This window comes from Artibeus jamaicensis, unplaced genomic scaffold, assembly GCF_021234435.1.
Source record: "Artibeus jamaicensis isolate MK-2021 breed Jamaican fruit bat unplaced genomic scaffold, CSHL_Jam_final contig_415, whole genome shotgun sequence".
In the NCBI taxonomy this organism is placed as follows: Eukaryota; Metazoa; Chordata; class Mammalia; order Chiroptera; family Phyllostomidae; genus Artibeus; species Artibeus jamaicensis.
The window spans coordinates 7,477,188-7,498,401 of NW_026521823.1; the positions used below are offsets into that span (position 1 = coordinate 7,477,188).

General features: G+C 35.0%; 1 protein-coding gene across 2 annotated transcripts in view; it reads right to left on the reverse strand.

Annotated features, from left to right (window-relative positions):
- Positions 1-21,214, reverse strand: part of DIAPH3 (diaphanous related formin 3) — a 470,657-nt gene that overhangs the window by 144,987 nt on the left and 304,456 nt on the right. For both annotated transcript variants that reach the window (XM_053665456.1, XM_053665455.1), the window contains one exon: positions 18,672-18,836. In XM_053665456.1, the coding sequence (XP_053521431.1) occupies positions 18,672-18,836 (165 nt within the window). The remainder of the gene's footprint in view (positions 1-18,671; positions 18,837-21,214) is intronic.

Below are 21,214 nucleotides of genomic sequence, written 5' to 3' on the forward strand. Positions count from 1 at the left end.
ACAGTCTTGTGTCTTCCGCCAACATCCATGGAATTGCTGGCAGGCTAACAAGGTAAATTCTCCTACTCTTCGCAGTGCATGACATATTAACACATCACTATAGCTAAGCTATGAAAGACCAGCTGCAATGGCAAACGCTTCAATGTGCAGTCCCTCCAATCTGCAAAATGGATTCTATATTCTCCATTCTGGCACAGAATGGTTAAGTATTTGTTCACTATAATGAGACTAGTCAGAGGCAGAGGTAAGATTTGAAAGTAGCTATAATCTGTTTTGTCCACCACGTTGCTTCATATTATGGTAGCATATGGTAAGTGCCAGCTATAAGACAAAAGCTGTGATAAAAATCAACATAAGATTGGGAGATAGGAGAAGGCAACATAAAAAAAATAAGCCCAGTTTCAAAGGTGAGTGTGTATATCTGTGTGTGTGCATGTGCAACCAGCATATGTACGTGTGAGAAAGAGGGTATAGGAAGAGTGGACTGTGGTGGAGAGTAAGATAAATATTCAGAAATCAAAACTTTATTCTTGCTTGAAAAAACGAATACAAGGAAATGGAGAAACATACAAATATATATCATGTAGCTTATTTATGAAACATTAAAGTACAAAATTTTCTGAGGTGAATTTTCCACTTTAATGAGTGGATGCATTTCAATGAGGACATTTAATAGACTACCTGTTACCACATATAATTGCCACACCTTTTTAGTATTTTGAGGGGCAAAAAAGGTCAAAATTACTTCCTAGGACCTATAAAAATAATGTTTATATTTAGAAATAAGATCTGAAGTAGTTCTTAAAGCTATTCTGTTTTATAGAAAATGCACTATTGATTTTCATTAAAAAACCTACCTCATTTAAAACATACCTTATTCTGACATTATAACTATTAGGAAAGTTTAGCTGGGAAAATACCAATAGACAGCATAGAAATAGGTATTTAGTCTAAAACTGATATTCCAGTTCAAACAGTAATTTGGGATATTTTTTAAATTCTAAATGTTGAGAAGTAAAAGTAGCGTAAAATAGAAAGGCTGAATAGTTAGGAAACCACATTATTTTAAAAACAATTGCCTTTTGGTTACTTTAATTGTAAATTCAAAGCCAGAAAACAAAGTTAAGGGCGAGCCATACATAAAGATAATTAGGTATAAGACACTGATTTTTTAAATTATCTGCCTCTTGATCTGGTTTTCTATTTATTCAATTGGCAAATAAATCGCACCGCCACCGCCTCCTCCCAGCCATGCAACGCCAGAAGGAATTCTCTGAGCACTCACTGGCCTCCTGGATGCAGCCTGCCACACACTCCTGTCCGAAAGGGCTGAGGGCTTCCTAGTGTGGAGCAGCTACGGCCAGCTGGTGCGCCCCAAGAATTTTTCAAACACCCAACACCTATTTAGTTGGGAGCACTGACCTCTTTTCCCTTAGACTGCCAAATAAAAACTAACAACAACCAACAAAACAATAGCCATCTGGTGTGAAAGAATCAAAACTATACCTTTTTTTCTGTCAGATTGGCAAAAACATATTTGTTGGTGTGCTGCAGAATTTTTAGTGATTAGTTAATGTGTGCCATGAGATGAAAAAGGTTTAAAATTATTGACTACAGCAATGACTACAGAAGGTTTTAAAACTTCAGTCAGTTTTGACTATTCGTTTCAAAGGCATAATCAATAATTTATCTGAGTTCTTAAGGCTCACATGTTTTTGATGGTGATAGTAGATTCTAGCATATCTATATTAAAAATACATAAGTATGTTAATAATATATTTATACAAACATATATAGAGATGTTAACAAATGTGAGTGTGTGTTTATTCTGGAAAGAAATAAATGTGGGCTCAAAGTTATTTTCCATCTATAATTTGTTTTCTATGTAATTAATGTAACAAGAATTTGCTACATCTAGTTAAATATATATTATAGCATTATATAACATATTTTCTCTCAGAAACCAAAATAATCCAAAGTCAGTAAATTTAAATATGTGTCTATGTGTGCGTGTGCATGGGTTTAAAATTTTAAAGTTTAGGAGTGTGTAATCCTCCATAAATCATGGTTATCATAAACATTACTGCTGAGTTTTTTGAAAACTGCTTCATCCTTACTTTGAACTTATGTTCAAAATGATGTTGAGTAAAACTTCTTTTCTAAGATTCATCCAATTTTTATGTATAAACTACACCTCATTTTCAATGCTTATAATATTAAATTGTTTTATAATGTACTCTCTTACCAGGGGGATTTGGGTTGTTTCCAGTTGGGGCTATAATAAACAATATAAATACAAACACTTCTGTATACATCTTCCTGTGTACATGTGTAAAATTTCTTTAATGGCACGTCCTATCAGTTGGTTCTTAAATCTGTTTAGAAACTGGTGATAGACACTGTGTAAAGTCATGGGTGTCAGAGTCATTTTCACCAGGGACCACATGAGCCTTGCGGTTGCCTTCAAAGGGCCAAAATAATTTTAGGACTGTATAGATGTAAGTGCTCCTTAACTGCTAAGGAGTTGAAATTACATTCGGCCCTTCAAAGGCAGCCATGAGGCTGATGTGGTCCCCAGTGACTTGACGCCCTTGGTTGAAGGGAAAGAAAACAGAACACTTTAGAATGTGACACAAGTAGGAGAAGAAATGTTTGCTGATGATTTTCCGTTCTAAAAAATACACATGCATAAAAGTGCTGAGTCTCACTGTAAAATTTTACAATGTGGGTTATAGTGGAAAGTTTGAAAACCACTGCTCTCTAGAGTATGAGTGAAGCTAATGAATACATAAAAGGAGAAGTCCATCTGTAATCTTACTCGATGACGTCAATGTATCTTCAAAGTGGTTGTCCAATGAATGAATACCCCTTACCACCAGTGCGGGATGGCAGCACACATACCATCAAACTGTCCCCACCAGTCTTCCATTCACTGGCAGGGCTGTAGTGGTGTCCCATCGTGCTTTTAACTTCCATTTCCTCCTCCATGAAATGCCATTCATATCTTTTACTCACTTTTCCATTACATTGTTCATTGTTTCCTTAGTGATTTGTAGTTCTTTAAATGTTCCAGATACTAATCTTTTGTTAGCCTTAAGTTTTATCAGTATACCCTGAATTGTAACTGTCACTGTACATTATTTAGGTTCTTTCAGTAAACAGACGCTTTTAAATTTACACAGTCACAAATATTTTTCATGTTGCGGGTACCTTTTATATCTTATTTAAGAATTCCTTCCCCAATTCACAGAAAAGCTATTTTCCTGCATTTCCTTCTTAGTTTTAATGATGCTGTTCTGTTCACATTTCAGTATATACTTTATCTGAAATCAGTGTTTTTGAATGGTAATGAAGTGGAGATATAATTCACTTTTTTCATGTGGGAGACCAGCTGACACATAACCATTTCACTACTGGCCTACCCTTGCTCCATGGATCTGCAAAGCCACCTCGTCTAAATTTCACACAGTCATGAAGTGTTGATGTTTTAGTCTTTTAGGTCAAGATTTCCATGTTTGCACCACTAACACACTATCTTAATTATCACAGCTTCTATCTTATCTTACTTTAGAAATCTTCATTGTTCTTGGGACTTTGCTCTGTCATCTATATTTCAAAATGTACTTACAAAGGTTTTTGAAAGGCCTATTAAGATTTTGACCAGAATTCCTCTGATTCTGTAGATTACTTTACAGAGAATTGAAATTGAGTCTTTACAGTATTGACTCTCTGTATAATGAATGTCATGTGGCTCTCCATTAACTTGGGTCTTTTTAAGTCATTGGACAAAAATGCTTAATTTTTTTCCCATTCAAGTTTTAGATATTTTGTGTTAGATTTATTCTCTGTGTCTTCTCAATTATTCTTGTTAATGGTGACTTTTTAAAAATGTGATTTTTAATATTTTCTAAATAATATACATTTAAATATTCCATTGATAAAATTCCTAATTTCTAAAAATTTTCCTATAGATTCTTCTGTATTGTTTATAGATAACCATGATGACAATTAATCTCTTCATATTCTATTTTTATGCCATTTATTTCTTTCATATTGTACCATTCGGCTAGGAGTTAAATTCCCATTTTTAGGTTGGGAGTTTCCCCTTTGTCCTAGTTTCCTACTTTGAGGTACAACGTTCAACTAGTTTGTTCAGAGAGTCTGTTGTCTTGTTTTAAAACCTGAACAAGGATTGAATTTTATCAATGTTTTTCTCAATCTACTGTAACTCATAATTTGATGTTTTATTACTAAATATTCTTTTATAAAAACACACTTTCATTTCCGGGATACGCTTAACCAGGACCTGAAAAATTTATCTTTTGAACATTTGGTCATAATATATTTTTTCACACTCTAGTGTGTAATAACCATTTCATTAAAATATGGTAGAGTATCTGCAAAACATTCTGGGCCAAATATTTAGTTTCCTGGAAGATTTGAAACAAGTCATTAAATTAAAAATTAGTCATAAGCTTATTCAAGCTTTCCAATTCTTTTAAAGTCAATTTCAAGATGTAATTTTTCCCCATAGGAACTTAACTATTTCATCAACCTCTCAATTCTGGCTTACAAATTTTTATTGTATACTCTTCTGTTTTTACTATCACTGTATCTGTCCTCATATTCCTTGTTACATTCTCAATATTCTTTGTCTTGATTAATCCCTTCAGAAGTTTATCCAATTAACTTGTCTTTTCAAAATAACCACAACTGGACTTTAAAAAATTCTCTCTTAAACCAGTTTTTCCCTCACTTCCCTCCTTTTATATTCTCTAGGATTATGTATTTCCTTTTCAATTTTTGTAGTATGATGCTTACCTTGTTAATTTTCAGTCTTTATGAATTTTCAATATAAGCACTTAGGGTATAAATTTCTTTATAACACTATTACTATATTCCACAAATTCTGATGTGGGGTATTTTCAGTATTATTCAGGTCTAAATTTTTTCTATGATTTTTTTCTTGATACCTAAGTTACTTAATGTATTTAAAAAATTTTCAAATTAGAGATTTGAATTTCATCCTCTTTTAAACTTTATTTCTAACATCATTATTGTGGTCAATAAATAAAGCTGACACTTGGAAATTTGTAAAGATTTCTTTCATGATCTCTAGTACATGATTAATCTGACAAAAATTCCACTTGTGATTGAGAAGAACGTGTTCTTTAACTGTAAAGTTGGGTTTTATAGTTTAATCAAATGAAGACTGTAATTGGATTGTTTATAGCTCCCATGTCTTAATATTTTTCTGATTGAGTTACCAATAAGTTAGAGAACTTTGTAGAAGTTTCCCAATATAATGTTGACTATCAATTTATATCTAGAGCTTATTAATTTTTACATGTTAATTTTGGTGCTATGTTATTATGTACTTGTAAAGTTTAGAATTATGTCTTTCTGCTGAACTACACTTTTTATAATCTTGAAGTAATATTCCCTCGTCTATTTGCTTTGTTTTTAACATAGTTTCCCTTTTTCTTTGATTAATGTTTTTAACAGTTCTATTACTTGAAACTTTTCCACATCCCTGAATTTTAGGTAGACTGGAACCAGCATAAAGCTAGATTTTATTTTTTATCTAATGTTGTGGCCTTTGAAAAATTTTGGTGTGATTTATAAAATATGTTTCTACCACCTTACATTATTCCTTCTATTTGTCCAGCTTTATCTATGCTCCTTTTATTGTTTCCTATTTTTATTAAGTTACATATCTTTCTTATTCCATTTCTTCCCCTAAAGTCCAGAATTTTTACTGGATATATCTATCCTCTTACATCCTTGTAATTTTATCACATAAATTAACAACCTAATAAGGTCTGAAGTTCATATATCCTTACTTCTCTACCTCTTCTTTGGATAATACATAGAACATAAAACACCTGAACTCCAAACATCTCTTTCAATTATTTAACAAAGTCATCCAATAGCTAAGCTCTGTCTCCCCTTTCTACGAAACAAGCTACACATTGTTTTATTTTATACTTTACTCTTTACATTTAGTTTCATGGTAGGTACGTTTTCTTGTCTCCAAAAAGTTTCTTTTTGGAAAAATAAATTGCTTGGTCTTTAATACATCCTTCAGAACAAGAGTAAGCAAACTACACTACTCAGGGGGTCAACCTGTTATGGTAAATAGAGGATTATGGGAAGGTGGCCACACCCACTCATTTGCACACTGCGCAGTGCCTGTGGCTGCTTTTGCCCTGCTCCAGCACAGCTGAGTACTTGCAACAGAGACTGTACGGTCTGCAAAGATGAAACTTTTGCTAGCTGGCCCATTAAGGAGTTTGCCAACCCCTCCTTTAGAAGATCTTTAACAGAAGGGTATTTGTGGAAAACGCCCTCATCTGTTTATTTGCAAATAGTTTAATTTTGCACTTGCTGCATAAAGTGCTTTTGCTAAGTACCCCAAAAGGGAAGAACAGTTTTCTTCTCAACACTTGAAGATATCTCTTGGTTTCCATTTTTGCTGATGAGAAATCACTTGCATTGGGGTCCTATCCTTCCCCTTAGGCTGCTTTTAAGATGTTTGTCTTTGGTGTTGTGTTCTAAAGCTTCACGACAATAGTTTCTCATGTGAATTTTATTTTATTTATCTCTCTTGGTATAGGTTGCACTTCCAGATTCTTGATGTGGAAAATATATAACCATTAGTTTTAATAATATCTCTCCTTCATTCTTTTGAGTTTTTTCCTCCGAGACTTCCATTGTGCAAAGTGTAGTCCTCCCCGTGCTGCCCGCCCTGCCTCTTCACCAGTTTTTACCCCGCTAATCGTGTTCTCTCTCTGAACTGCATTCTGGACAATTTCTTTAGATCTATTTTTCAATTCACTGTTTCTTTCTTTGGCTGAGAATAATCACTGAACGTTTAATTTCAACCATTGTGCTTTCATTTCCTTACATTCTGTTTGGTTCTTTCACAAACCTGCCTGGCCATCTTTGGTGGTCTCTTGTTTCTTTAATCACATCTGGACTTCCTTAAACACTCCGCATATAATTCCACATCTGGAGTCTTGGGGGTTTACATCTACTGTTTTGTTCTTTGTTCTGATCACTTCACCATACAACCCCTTGTTTTCTCTGTGTGTTTGTTGATTGGGATTAAGAGCTCTTATTTGATTAAACTTAATTTGTGAGTATCTTGAGGATATAAATTGTAATTGCCTCCTGCACAGAGCTTTGAATTTGCTTCTGTAAATAACCAGGGATTATTTCTAAACTAAGTTTAGTTTCTTTTTGTCCTAGATTTGTCTTATTCAGTGTACTGGATAATTTTGTGCTGGTCTTGCTCTCGGCAAACCTGGCTTCCTCCTTTGTACCTATGCACAACATCCAAGTTTTAGCTTTGTTCTTTTTCTCTTTAATCTGACTACCCTCGGGAATTTCACTAACTTTCTCCCAGGACACTCATGTATTAACAGAGTTTGCTGTATTGTGGTGGGATGGATAGTCAAGAGTTTCTGTTACCACACATGATAATAGCCCTCAACAGTGTGTTCTTGTAGAAAGTTGAACATAGAGATCTTGAATTTTTTTAAGATTTTATTTATTTATTCATTTATTTTAGAGAGAGGGGAAGGGAGGGAGAATGAGAGGGAGAGAAACATCAGTGTGTGGTTGCCTCTGCACCTCCCCTACTGGGGAACTGGCTGGCAACCCAAAGAATGTGCCCTGACTGGAAATCAAACTGGCGACCCTTTGGTTCACAGGCCAGCGCTTAGTCTACTGAGCCACACCAGCCAGGGCAGATCTTTAATTTTTACCCACTTTTGTATAATGTGTCAGATCTTATACACTATATGTTTTTCTGGGTATCTTACATGTGTGTGTTTTAGGATTCAAGGAGTAAAGGATCCAAAACAATTTAACAGTGGACAGACACATAAGATCAGTCTAAGGCAAGCACTCAGAATAATTTACCTGACAATCAAGAATATCTTAAAAAATATAGTATGATATTTCACTACTTTCAGATATATTTTTTTAATTTACATGATGTTATCATTGCATATTAGATGGAAAGTACTATAATGGTTAGAAGGAGGAAAGCTGAAGTCATATATTCTTTATTTGAATCTTCACCGGGCACTTAATAGCTGTGAGGCTTGTGTCTCAGTTTCCTCTTCTGTAAAATGGGCAAAATAGTACCAAGATTTTGCCCATTTTATGAAGATATGATAAGAATTAAATGAATTAAAACATGTAAGTGACTTACAGAACTGCCAACATAGTAAGCCCTATATAAATATTATCAATTATTATTTGAATTACTATATTACTAATCTATATATTTTTCATTACTACTATGATACCACACACAATTATTCATCCATCAACAAATCGAGTACAAGCCACTGTCTAGCATCCATCAATCATACGTGTACCTACTATACTGGGGACGTGCCAATTTTCATAGCTCCTGTGAGCGTATGAATGCTTTCCATTCCAAGATGTTCAGATGTGACTGTACACTGATTTAATAGAAGGTATTGTCGTCAAAGCATGCATTCAATGCAGCTGGATTATTGGCTGGGAAAGTAGAGAGGTATATGGAAGGCAAAACCTACACTTGACCTTGAGTCTAGATTACCTCTAAAGATTTAAATACATGTATCTATAGAAATATTGCTTTTGATACTTCTAAATCTAATATGCTTTATGAAATTTTACTTTAGAAAAGAGAAGTACTTTAGTTTCCTATGTTTTCTTCCTCCAAAGTCTTGCCTGCACTCTAGATAAATTAACTTAAAACAATGCCTAATGATACAATTAATAGTAGTTTTATTTCCCCCCTGAAGTTCAAAATATAAAAATTTAGTGTGCATATTACCTGCTCCTAAAAATGAAAAATCAAACTTAGGAAATAGTCTGTATCCAAATATGCCTACTTGAAGAATACATTAGTTTTATTTTACAACATTGTGGTAAAATATAAGAATGAAAGTATAAAACACAAGTAGACTTCCGTAGATCCTGACTGTATGACTGTACTTCATCTCTGTTGATGAGTCTTAGCCTATTTAAACAGACCTATGTATCTACTGAACACTTTTCAACATATGATAATATCCTATATAGTTTTGTAAATTAAAAAAACTAGTGCAGATTTTATTATATGAAAAATAATATTGAAAAGCTAGTAAATGTCTTCTTTTTCAGAGATATATTTCTTTCAACATTAATGGATATTTAAGCGATGTAAGCCACGAATCTCAGCACAGTTTTCACTACGCTCAAAAATCTTTTCTTCACATCCTACTATTCAATTTTTGCTTCAAGTCCCTAAAATAAGATTAGACAAACCAAATTTAAATCCACATGCTTTACAAAGGATGGATGTGAAGGTAGTATGAAAACACAGACTAATTTTCTCAAAGTAAACAACCAGGTAAGAGTTCAACACATTCCCACTAATCCTTTGTTAGGAGTTTACTTCATCTTGCAAAGAGACAACACTCAACCATACTAAATGACTTTTTTTCTAGAAATTTCTATTAACATTTTCAGGAAGAAATGGAAAATAGTTTCTATAAACATTGAAAATGTATGCCTGTATTCTTATATATAGTCCTAGACTGGAACATAAAAGAAAATATTTTTAAATAACTAATGCCAGTGACAAAAATCTTTAAGAATATTGAAAAAATGTGATGTACTTGTCAGTTTTCAATCAAAAATATTTTCTTTTGTAACTACTATAAATACAAAATTTCCCTCCATATTCAAAAACAGGATTATAACTATCTTTATGGAAAAGAAGTTTATTCTTAGAAACCCTTATTTGCAATAATTACAAAATAGAGGCTTTAATTGAGTGTGGGCCTGTGAACCAGAGTATTGCAGTTCGATTCCCAGTCAAAGCACATGCCTGGGTTGCAGGCCAGTTCCCAGCAGGGGACACACAAGAGGCAACCACACATTGATATTTCTCTCCCTCTCTCCTTTCCTTCCCCTCTAAAGATGAATAAATACAATCTTTTAAAAAGTAGAGGCTTTAGAAAGAAATACATATGACCTAAACACTACCAAATTAATGTCTCTGGCATCACCAACTCCTATAAAAACGGTGATCACTGAGAACAGGAGAGCATGCTACACTGGCACAAACAACTCATAATCTTAGCATTCAGTACAAGGTGTCATTAGTTAAGCACTTTACAACTGTGAAACTTACGAGAATGGGACATTATCCTTTGAGAATGTCCCAAAGGAAGTGCAGATGCTAATGATTAAACTGTTTCAGCTTACAGTTGTTCTTTATTATAGAGTCAGTCTCAGATGAAACAACAAATTACTTGTTAGCCCAGCAGGGACTTACCATTACCAACCTTTCATCACTGTGCTACCAGTGTGTTTCCTATTCCTTCAAACACTCTGTAAACGTCTCAAATAAATGAGATATTTCAACCTATTCAATAACTTCTTTAATAAAGCATGAAATGTTTACAATTAAGGTTTTCCCAAAGTAGAATTTGATTCTTCCATTAAATGTGTTCTCTTCCTTTGTGTTCTGAAGTGATACACTATAAAAATATTCTCTTTACCTTTCAATTGTGGGGCTAAATAAAGGTACAGGTAGGCATAAGATGGCAGCCCTGAAGTACAGTGCTTTAAGGTAGGCGTGGTGATAGGGCTGCATTTTTTTTTTGGCTACTGCTAATCACCTCTTCAAGGAGAACATCCAAGTAAAACCCAAAAATATCCCATGCAAACCTGGTAATGTTTAAGATATAATAAAATGTAGTCTTAAGCCAAGAGCCTTCTCAGTGTTCTCACGAGCGCACTCTCTCTCGCTCTCTCTCTGTATGGAAGATCAGAATATCTGATATGCAAAGAATATGCCATTTCATTCACTTTTGTTGGTTGCATACTAGCTTAGTGCTATTTTTTCAATTACATGGAGTAATCTACTTATGATTTTATATTAGTTACTTAGTTGACTTCTTTTTACCAATCATTGGCCTCATTATTGTATAGAATAATCCAGTTTTACCTTTTAACATAATATTTCAGTGAATAAGCAAAATACTTAAAATAGGAAAGGAAAATACAAATTATTAGTTATTTAGTCGTACAGAACCCATCAGTCAAGTGCACGCATTATCCCACTAAGAATAAATATTATCACTAAAGGGAAAATGTTAGCTAGTTAGTCTCAGTGTGTTTTTATTGTGAAAAGCCTAAAGGATAAAAATTAGAAGAACCTAGCAACTGATTTTTAGGTTTCATATCCAAAATATTCAGCGCCTGGGACTGATCTAATTCCTTAAATAAAGAGACGCCAAGGATAAGAAGAAAATAAGATCCTTTATTTAAAAAACTTACTTTATTCTGGGTTTAGAGCTTTATACCTCTAAGTATGACCTCAATCGTGACAATGAAGAGAAATTTCAACTTTTAAGCTCACCAAGATAGGCAAGGATTGAAGATACGTCCTGGTCCTATTATAATTGCATAAGTTGACTCAACATCCAACCACAGGACTTTTGTATAATTTTCTTGTCTCTGATAACATGACATATAATGAGTCAATCTACAAGAATTAAGGAATACATCGAAAATGTTTAGTGCTTTGGAGTTTCTGTTAGTTACCTAGTTGGTTTATATAGTAGTCTTCAGAAATCACATTTAGAGTTTACAAGTATCAAATTTATCTACTTAAATGAGCTGTCAAAATGAGATTTGTTCTGGCTGTCCTATTTATTAAAAAAATTTACACTAAAAATACCATCATTGGATGAATTCATATTTGTTTGGCAAATCACTACTTTAGCCTGGTTATTCAGTAGAAGAATAAATTGTATTTGATCAACAGAAACAGCAAGATTAAATGAATTGTAATTGATTTTATATTTGTTCACTACACAATGTTTTCAATTGTATGAACCCAAAATCAACTTAAAGTCTGCAAACAGCATGAATGACAAATCTTTAACTGGATAAAACATAACACTAACAAATTTGAAGAAGTAATCTAAAGACAGAAATATTGATGAAAAATAAAATACTTAAAATATTGCCTTGTTATAATGAACTGGGAAAGGTAAAAATTACTGCACTTCTATTATTTGTAGATAGCTAACTTGTTTTGAGGGTATATGTACATTATGCCATTTGATCTTGAAAATGTAACATCCCTAAGAAACACAAATTGTTACTAACAGGAAGCTGGGGCAGTGAGGTTAACTGACCTGTCCCGCCTCCTATCGCCCAGAGTGTTCTGATGCCAGGGCCTGGACCCTCGGCAATTCTGTTTCCAATAATGAGGTGGAGGCAAAACATCACTATTACAAACAAACAAAGAGGATGAGGCTTCTTGCTGGCAGAATTCATACATCACTTACGATTCGAAGAAATCAGAGCCCTTTCTCTTTGTCACTGCATGTAACTCAAATGGGGAGTGTGCATGTGGGCAGGTTTAGGGAGGAACAGACTGAACTTCATGGGTTAGAAAATAAGTACAAAGTTTAGCACTTTTATATATTTAAACCTAGGGGCAAAAAGGAAAAATATACACCACATAAGGCTCCCACTTCTGTGTGTACAACAGTAATCCCTTTAGCACAGGGATTTCGTTCTGTTGCCCTTGAAAGATTAATCCTAAAGTGGGGTATTCAGATACGCAGGGTCTTAGAAACTATAAGTATGTCCAATTAATCTTTTTCTAGTATTTTAAAACAGAAAAGGTTCATACGCTCAGAAAAGTAGTCGCATGAACCAACAATTCTGACCTCTCTCATGAATCACATCAATTCTACTTGGGAACCATGCAAGTGTAACCTCAGAGGGTCTCCACAGAAGGCCCTCTGATTAAAACAGAAAAATGGTACATTCTTAATATGTGTAATTTGACAGAGAAATTTATTTTCAAACATGTTAACTAAACGGGACAAATAATAAAGGAGTCCTAAGAGGGGAAAACACTCAGAAGTATTTCTCAGAAGATCGTTAAGCAAAATAAATAAGGTGTCAGATGAAATTAGCTTAAAGAACTAAGAGTGCTGCTGCACTGTGCTAATAATTCTGGTTAGAGAATAGCAAACGAACTTTCAATGATGGAAAAGGAAGCATCATTGGAATAAGAAGTATGACATATAAAGAAGAAACCATGTAATTCAGGCCTATGTGAGTATAAAGCAGTTTAAGCAACATTCCCTAAAATGAATACGAATGGGAAAGGGGCAACCAGGATGTACATTATGCCTCAAGGCTACAGTGACCAATGAGAGACACAAAAATTAGGCTCACACTCAAAGGACAGACATCCACATGCTATAGCTATTGGGTAAGATAAAGTAGGAGAAAGGTTACCTAGCAAGATCCAACAAAAACCTCAGTTCACCCTGTAGAAGCATGACATCTCTGTTAACAGCAGGTATGTTGGTAAGGGCATGTACCGATGAATCTAAAACCAGTCACAAGAAGAAAACGATGACTATTGGTATGTAACACCATACTGCTTTAGTGAGGCAGGAACCTCACTGTGAAACCCAATGCCTGGTAGGCTACCAGTTTACGCAGCCTGAACAGTGAGTTCCACCTACTGCCTTCAGTTTCAACTCTAAGCTTCCATAAAGATCTCCCGCAGAAAGGTGTTTGCTAACTCTACCTCTCACTTAACCCTCACTTCCGCTATTAATTGGCCTCTAATTTTGAAAGAAAACATTTTAGGCTTTGAAATAAAAGCAGACCTGCGAGCATTCTTCTATCATACACCCATCAATGTAAATAAATAGGAAGTTATTATATTAAAGAGTGAAGAAATAAAGTATGATTTGTGCTGACTCCCTCTGGTAAAATATTGTAAAAAACACTTAAAAATTGCATTTTGACTTTTCTTACAAATGCTCTGTGCAGCACTGTATTGTAAATGTTTAAAAAGTCCAGGCTTTGCACTTGGCAGGCCTCCATTAAAACCCTAGCCTCTACCAATTATGCAGGGCCTATGCAAATGCACTGAGGTCTCCCTGCTGCAGTTACCCTCATGGGTATCACTCTGCACCTCTCACAAACAGCATGAGGACCAAGTGAGACACATGTAAAGCACCCAGCACAAGGGTCCAGCTGGAAGCAAACACTCAGTGGCTGTTGTTTAGTTTTGGCCTGGTGAAAATGGTAATAATAAAAAAAGCTAGGTAAAATTACAAAGTAAACAAATTTTCTATTTTTGAAAGCTATTAGTTCTAAATAAAAATCATTCCCTATGTGCATGCTACCTAGAGTAGACTGTAAAAGCAATGATGATGACAAATGAATTCCCAGTTGAGGAACTCCAACTAGAAAAGGGATTAGTTAGAACTACTTCAGAATGAACGGTGTTTCCTCAGAGGAAGCTCCAAGATCATGAAACACCCTCTTGGTCTCTATAGCTTGAGGCTGCAGACTGGAAAAAATATTTCTACTTTATGTATTATAAAAAGGCCGAGAGAGACAGAGAGAGAGGCTATATCTATACAAATTAGTTGTGAGATTCTAGTAACACCAGTGAGAGGTTGTAGGAATTAGTCAATTTTAGTAAAGAGCTCTGAATACAAGTGAGCCAGTCTTTAATTGCTTCAGTTTAAAATCTGGGGCAATCCTAAAACAAGTATTTTTGGATAAATTAGTTGCAAGCTAAATTACTATCAAGAGTAAGAGTGACGCCCTTTTTCGGGACAGAAGTTAGGTTTCCAGTCAGTCCTGTGAACCTACTAAATGTAATTCCTGTGTACAATGGAATTAACAGAGTTCATCCACATGTGGCACAGACTGTGGAGCCCCACTCCTCTGGTTCACAGCTCAGCTCTGCCTCTTGTAACTGTGCAGCTGGGTAGAAACAGGCAAGTCATCATGTCTCTGAGCCTCAGTTTCCTGATTTTAAAATATAGCACCTGGTACTTGGTCAGCACTGTGAGTTAGCTATTAAAGCCTATCACCCATTTTGATCAGAACATCAGTTACTTAATAAATCTGTCCATTTGTTATATTCCATTAATTAGAGACACAAAGGTAAGCAAGACAGACACAGGCCTTGACTGGCTGAGTATCTGAGCAGGGACCAGAAAGGTGAGCCCAATAGCAGAGCCAGGCAAACGTGGAGGCCTGCTCCCTCCTGAACTCGAGAGAAAGAGTCCGTGAAAAGCCGCCACAGCGGTGGACGGCAGCTGTGGCGGGAAGACAGTGGCTCCCAGCTCCTTACCCATGGTATGAAATGGGCCGCCACAAAACACTGAACAGTACGCTTGGCTCGTTCATGAGCAGGCATGTACCTATGTTCCAGTGGATGAAGTAACGGTATAAGCAGAGCACAACACTATTTTCTTAAAAGAAAATATGCTTTTTGCCTATTATATTATGTGGCTTTCCAGAACAGACCTTCAATACGTGAAAGGCCCACATCTATCGCTAACATTTTCATAGAGGCTCACTAAATTTACCGTTTTCCAAAGTCGAATACTATGAAATTAAATAGCAACCTAAAACACAAAGAAGTTTTAAAACCACAAGGTATTTCTTTATCAATAATTTTTGTTAATATTGATATCTTGGTATTTTTAAAGACCCAGTGCCCAGAATTCAAGCAGTGTAACCATATTTGTCAGAAAGAAAGAATAAAGTGGATGCAAAATTGTACTTCCCATCCAATCACCTTTATCTTTACTTTTATTCTAAAGAAAAATTTCCTCTTCATATTAGAAGAAAAATACGTTTTTAAAAAATATTTAGCTCTACGGACTTTAATTTAGTACAGTGTGTGTGCATGAGTGTGTGAATACGTGAGAGCAGATACTTCTAACCTGTCTGGAATAGGCAAAGTATATTATCACTCAATTATCCTCTGTCTTTGAACCATTCTTCATTCAAACACTTACTTTCTCCATCTACCCACCACTTAATAACAGAAATGCCAAGTTACAGAATGCCCAAAGCCTCTAATCTTACCAGACTTCAGAATGATTTGGAATTAGACATGGATTCAAATCCCAATTCAACTACTTACAATATGGACTTAGTCTCATTAGGAAACCTTCCAAATGCCAGTGTTCTTTATAAAATAGAGCATAAGCTATAGAACAAGGGAAGCAGCCATGCCTGGCATTTAAGAGCACAGGCTCTGGAGGAAGCCTGTACTGGTTCAAATTCTAGTTCTAGCATTTTATACCTAAGTTACACTGAGCTAGATATATTGTACTTCTGTGCCTCAGTCTCCTCATTTGCCACAAAGACATGGTAACAGTGAAAAGATGGAGAATTATTCAGAATGAGAAAGTATATATAAGGTATTTGGGAAAATGGTTCACAGAAAACACTGACTATATAATGGCTATTATTTTATATACGCATTTTATAATTTTGTGCATAATTATGTTAGGGGTCCCCAACACAAGCTTCAAGTTTGATTATTTTTGGGGAGGACTCACAGAACTCAGAAAAGCTGTTTTATCTACTGTTACAATTTGTTACAGGAAAAGGATACAGATTAAAATCACACCGTCCTCTCCCAATGGGGTCTGATTATCCCCGCAATGATGTGCGACAGCACGAGAGGCAGACTGCCAACCAGGGACGCTCGCCCTGCCTTGGTGTCGGGAACTTTTATTGGGGAGGTTGGTATCACAGGCATGGGTCTCCTGCATGAATGAATAACCTTAGCTCCTCAGTCTCCAGTGCCCCACAGAGGACCAAATGACACAGTGCAGACTGCGCCTCAGGTGACCAAAAACAGGTATTCACCATAAACTGCATATTTAGCATAAACTATCTGGCTTGGTCCTAGGTATACAAAGACACCCTTCCCAGGGGCTTAGAGGTGACCGATCTCCCAGGAGTCAGTCAAAGGCCAGAGCTCTCTCTGGAATGCTCAAGATTTGAGTACCTCGAGTTTGCTGAGTTAACTAACTCTTTACTGAATAAGAATTTATTAAGCAACTACCATGTGCCAAAAGCAATGTAAACACTTAACATATAGTATCTCATTTAGTATTTAAAGACTCTTACGAGAAAGAAATTAACATCCACTTTTACAAATGTGGAAACTGGGACTCTGGAAGGCTGGTGTTCCTAGTCACTTAATTAGTGCGCAATCCAAACCCAGCTCTTTCAGACTGCAAGGCCTTTGCTGCTTGCACAAAGCCACGGTGCCTCACAGAACCTTATAAAAACTAAAATAATATATCATTCAATACATCATGCATATAGGCACAGAATATTTAATAATCAAAATCACTTCTGGCATAGAAATAATCAAAGAATCACTTTCATTTTGTAAAGAAAATAAACCAGAGCTGTAAGCAAAATGTATATTTAACATAGACAAACCAGTTTTCCTTTAAAATACTGACTTTTATTCAAAGACTATCTAATCATAACCAAGTGATTATAACCAGTCTAATCAATCCAGCAATAAAGTTTTCCTCAGATTAAAAAAAAAACAAACCTCAGTTACTCAAAACTTTTAAATCCCATCAAACATTTGCTGAAATACAGAAATGACTTACCTATCTATTAAGAATAATGTAATTTTTTTTTTTGCAGAAATGTATCTCCAGTTCCCTAGGGAGGCAACAATGCTTCCTCATTTTAATATGAGTGTGGTTTCCCCCCATCTAATCAGCTAATACTTTTCAAAAGATCTTTTTAATGCCTAAATGAAAGGATTCCACATCAAAGACCTGACCTCCCTATTAAAATATCTAAAGGAAACCCTAGGAATGTAAAATCCATTCAAAGGCAAACTGCAGGTAGCTTATTGTACAATGCATTAAGCAAAGAAAAGGGGGAAAAAGCTTTGTAACAGCAACACGGAATTTGGTAAAATTATACCACAAAAATACAAATTGATCTTAAGTATAATAAAACAAATTCATGGCCAAAAAACTTATTACAAAAGTGCTCTGTAATCTGCCAGGAGGGGAGTCTCTATGAAAAACTTCAGAATTTGTCACATTTTCAATCAAAATTTCTAATTACAGTTTAATGTTCGGAAGGCCAATAAAAAAAAAAAGAAAGAAAGAAAGAAACCATACACTTTCCAATAGATTTAAAATTTGAAATTTTAAAAGCTAACTTTCAACATCAGAAAAAGTAGGTATTACTAGACAACAGGAGTGAAATGAAGTAATGAAGTAAAAGTGGTAATAGATGAGATAGTATTGGGTTGGCCAAAATGTTCATTTTTTTTTTCTGTAAGATTCCTCTAGTAGTGCTTAGATGTCTTTAACTTCAATCCACAGTTTTGTTAGATTGTATTGTGACAATTGTCATATCAGCATGCATTTTTAAAAAAAGCACATTATTTTTAAAAGCTTTATTACTTCAAGAAAGGTAAAAATGCAACTGAAACTCAAAAAAGGATTTTACAATGTATGAAGAAGGTACTGTAACTGATCAAACATGTCAAAAGTGATTTGCAAAGTTTCCTGCTGGAGACTTCTTTCCAGATGCTGCTCCATGGTTGGGCAGGCTGTTAAAGTTGATAATGAGCAAGTCGAGACATTACCTGAGAACAATCACTGTCATACCACAAGGGAGATAGCCGGCTTCAAAATGTCCAAATCAGTGAAGTTATTGGTGTAAATGAAAAATTTTGTCTTTTATTTTAGGGCAAAAAACCATATGGACTTTTTGGCCAACTCAATATAAATACAAATTCTTCAAAAAAAATAGACTGATTTTTTTTAACATACCATGAACGCAGTTCTGAAGTTATTTAAGTCGGTCAAAACATCTTCCACAGACACTTTCTTCGCATCGATGGCATAGTACTCCATTATGCTCTGGTACAGCTCTTCCATGTGTTCGTGCAACTTTGAAAGTTTTTCATATTGCTCCTTCGCACTGATAACAAAGCTGTATATGATAGTTAAGGAATTCTGAAACGTCAAAATAATGTTTAAAAAAAAAACCTTTTAAGTCCAATGTTTTAATGTAATTGTTGGCTAGTATTATATATTTCCAAAATCGCCTCTAAAAGTCAACCACTCTTACAATTCAATCTATACTGAATATGATGAAATCTTAAATTCAATTTCTAATTAACTCTGGAAAAATTATCAGAAAATTTAAGTATTTATACATGTAATATTTGTCTTTGACAATTGAATTCAAGGAAAATTTTCTTCCAATCTGCCCAGTTATATTACATAGATTATTAAATGTGATTTAAAATTATAGTTTAAGTAGTTGTAGCTGAGTACTTTCAATGGTAATGAAATCAATAACCAGCATTGACCACAGCAGTTAAATTGGACGACCAGGGCCCGGGCTCCAGCTCCCACACGTGGCTGTACTGTGTCCGTGGGCAAATGTCTTCATCTCTCTGTGCCTAAATTTCCTCCCTTGTAAAATGAGAACAATGATGATAATGTCACCTATTTTATAGGGCTGTTGTGAGGACTAAATGAGCTAGTATATGAAACATTCTTAGAAAAACAAATGGCATTTAGAGTACATATAAATACTTGGTATTTTGCTGCCCACTAATTCATTTTAAGCTTTATGTAAAGTGGTAAAGGCAATTAAAAATAAATGTTTAAGAGTTACATTTAAAACCTCATATGAAAGTAAATTCATGTTTTAACTTCTCCTTTGGAAAATCAGTAGTTTCTCCTATACACTATGTGATTTCAAGTTATGATTATACATACACATGGAGATGTTCTTTTCTCAATTATGACAACTTAGTTTAAGGCACATTGAGATTGGTAAGTCTAAATGTGAATGTGTTGGAGGCATTAGAACACATTTTGTAAACAAAACCTGGAATTCCTCTGGGGCATGACATATTGCTGATGCAGTCAGATATAAAATCACCAGTCTGGAAAGATGAATTTTATAGTGTCAATCATAATTGTCTATGGGGCCTTTAAATTGGGTTTTAAATAAATGGAACATACACAATCAAACTTCCTGAAGTCATCTTATTGTCTCTAACACAAAAGGATAAACAGACATTAGCACACTAAAGAAAAAAAAAAGGCCAATATTAAGAATAACTAGATTCAGACCAAGAGAGGCAAACCAAAAATGTCATGTTTATTAAACATTCCAATGTTAAGAAAAATTCTCCACAACTTCAAACAGATATGGTTCCTCTGGTCAGAGCATTGCCCAGTGGAGGATAAAATAAAGCAAGTCATCCAGGCCCTTCATTCTGAGGGTGGCAAGTGGGGAAGACTGAGGATGAAAGAGGCAGTGCTGCTGCCAGGTAGGTGGTGAGTTCAGGGGGCACAGGAGAATTCTAGGAATCAGAACTCAACCTCGCAACAAGGAGAAAAGCACCCCAGCCGACTACAACCCACCTGCACCCATGTTTGCTGTCAGTCCAGGGGTTGCCTATTGCTCTTCTATGTCTCTGCTTTTCATATTATACTGTGTGTGTGTGTATATACACACTCACTTTTAGATTACATAGAGTCTGGATTTTAATGCAAGAGCTGATTTTTATTTTTAATGACCTTAAGAAAACCTATAAATCTTTTCTGGTTCAGTTTACATTCAACTGAATAGCAAATTACCTCCTTACACTTTCTAGAATCTAGATCGTAATACTACACCAGTGATTGATGGCTTTATATGTGGTATCATTCTTTAATTCTTGAATGAGCAACAAAAATTTCTTATGATTAGTCAAATAACAAAATCACAAGGAATTATAACAATACAGTGACATGGGCATGGGATAGGTTTCAATATACTTTGTCTTGTGAAATATCCATATATATGAAATGTTCCAGGTAAAATGAACTTACATAAATAAAAACCACATCTGAAATGCATTCAGAAACTATCATTAGATGGAACATATGGGGAGTCATTTGTAAAGTGAAAAATCAATCACTCCCTTTACCTAGTAGGTTCAGAAATCAACTGGTTTATCATCTACTCCATCTATAAACTCAAACCTAAAATTATTTACATCCCAGATAGAGATTGCATCCACATGGATTATATATATATATATATATATATATATAAATATATACCCTTAACTTCTATCTAAAAGAGAAATTGTTTTCTGCCTTTACAAGTCCAAGCCTACCATTCAACGCTTCATTAAATTCTTCCTCTTCCATGAAGCTTTCTTCTCTGCAGCTGTGAGTGATCATTTTCCACTGAAGACATACAGCACTTTTAGTCCACTGTAGTCATGTGCAATGACATTGTGCATGTCCCCTTGTAATCCAGTTCCCTAGCAGCGCTTTGTTCTTGCCCTCTTCCTGGGAGGTGG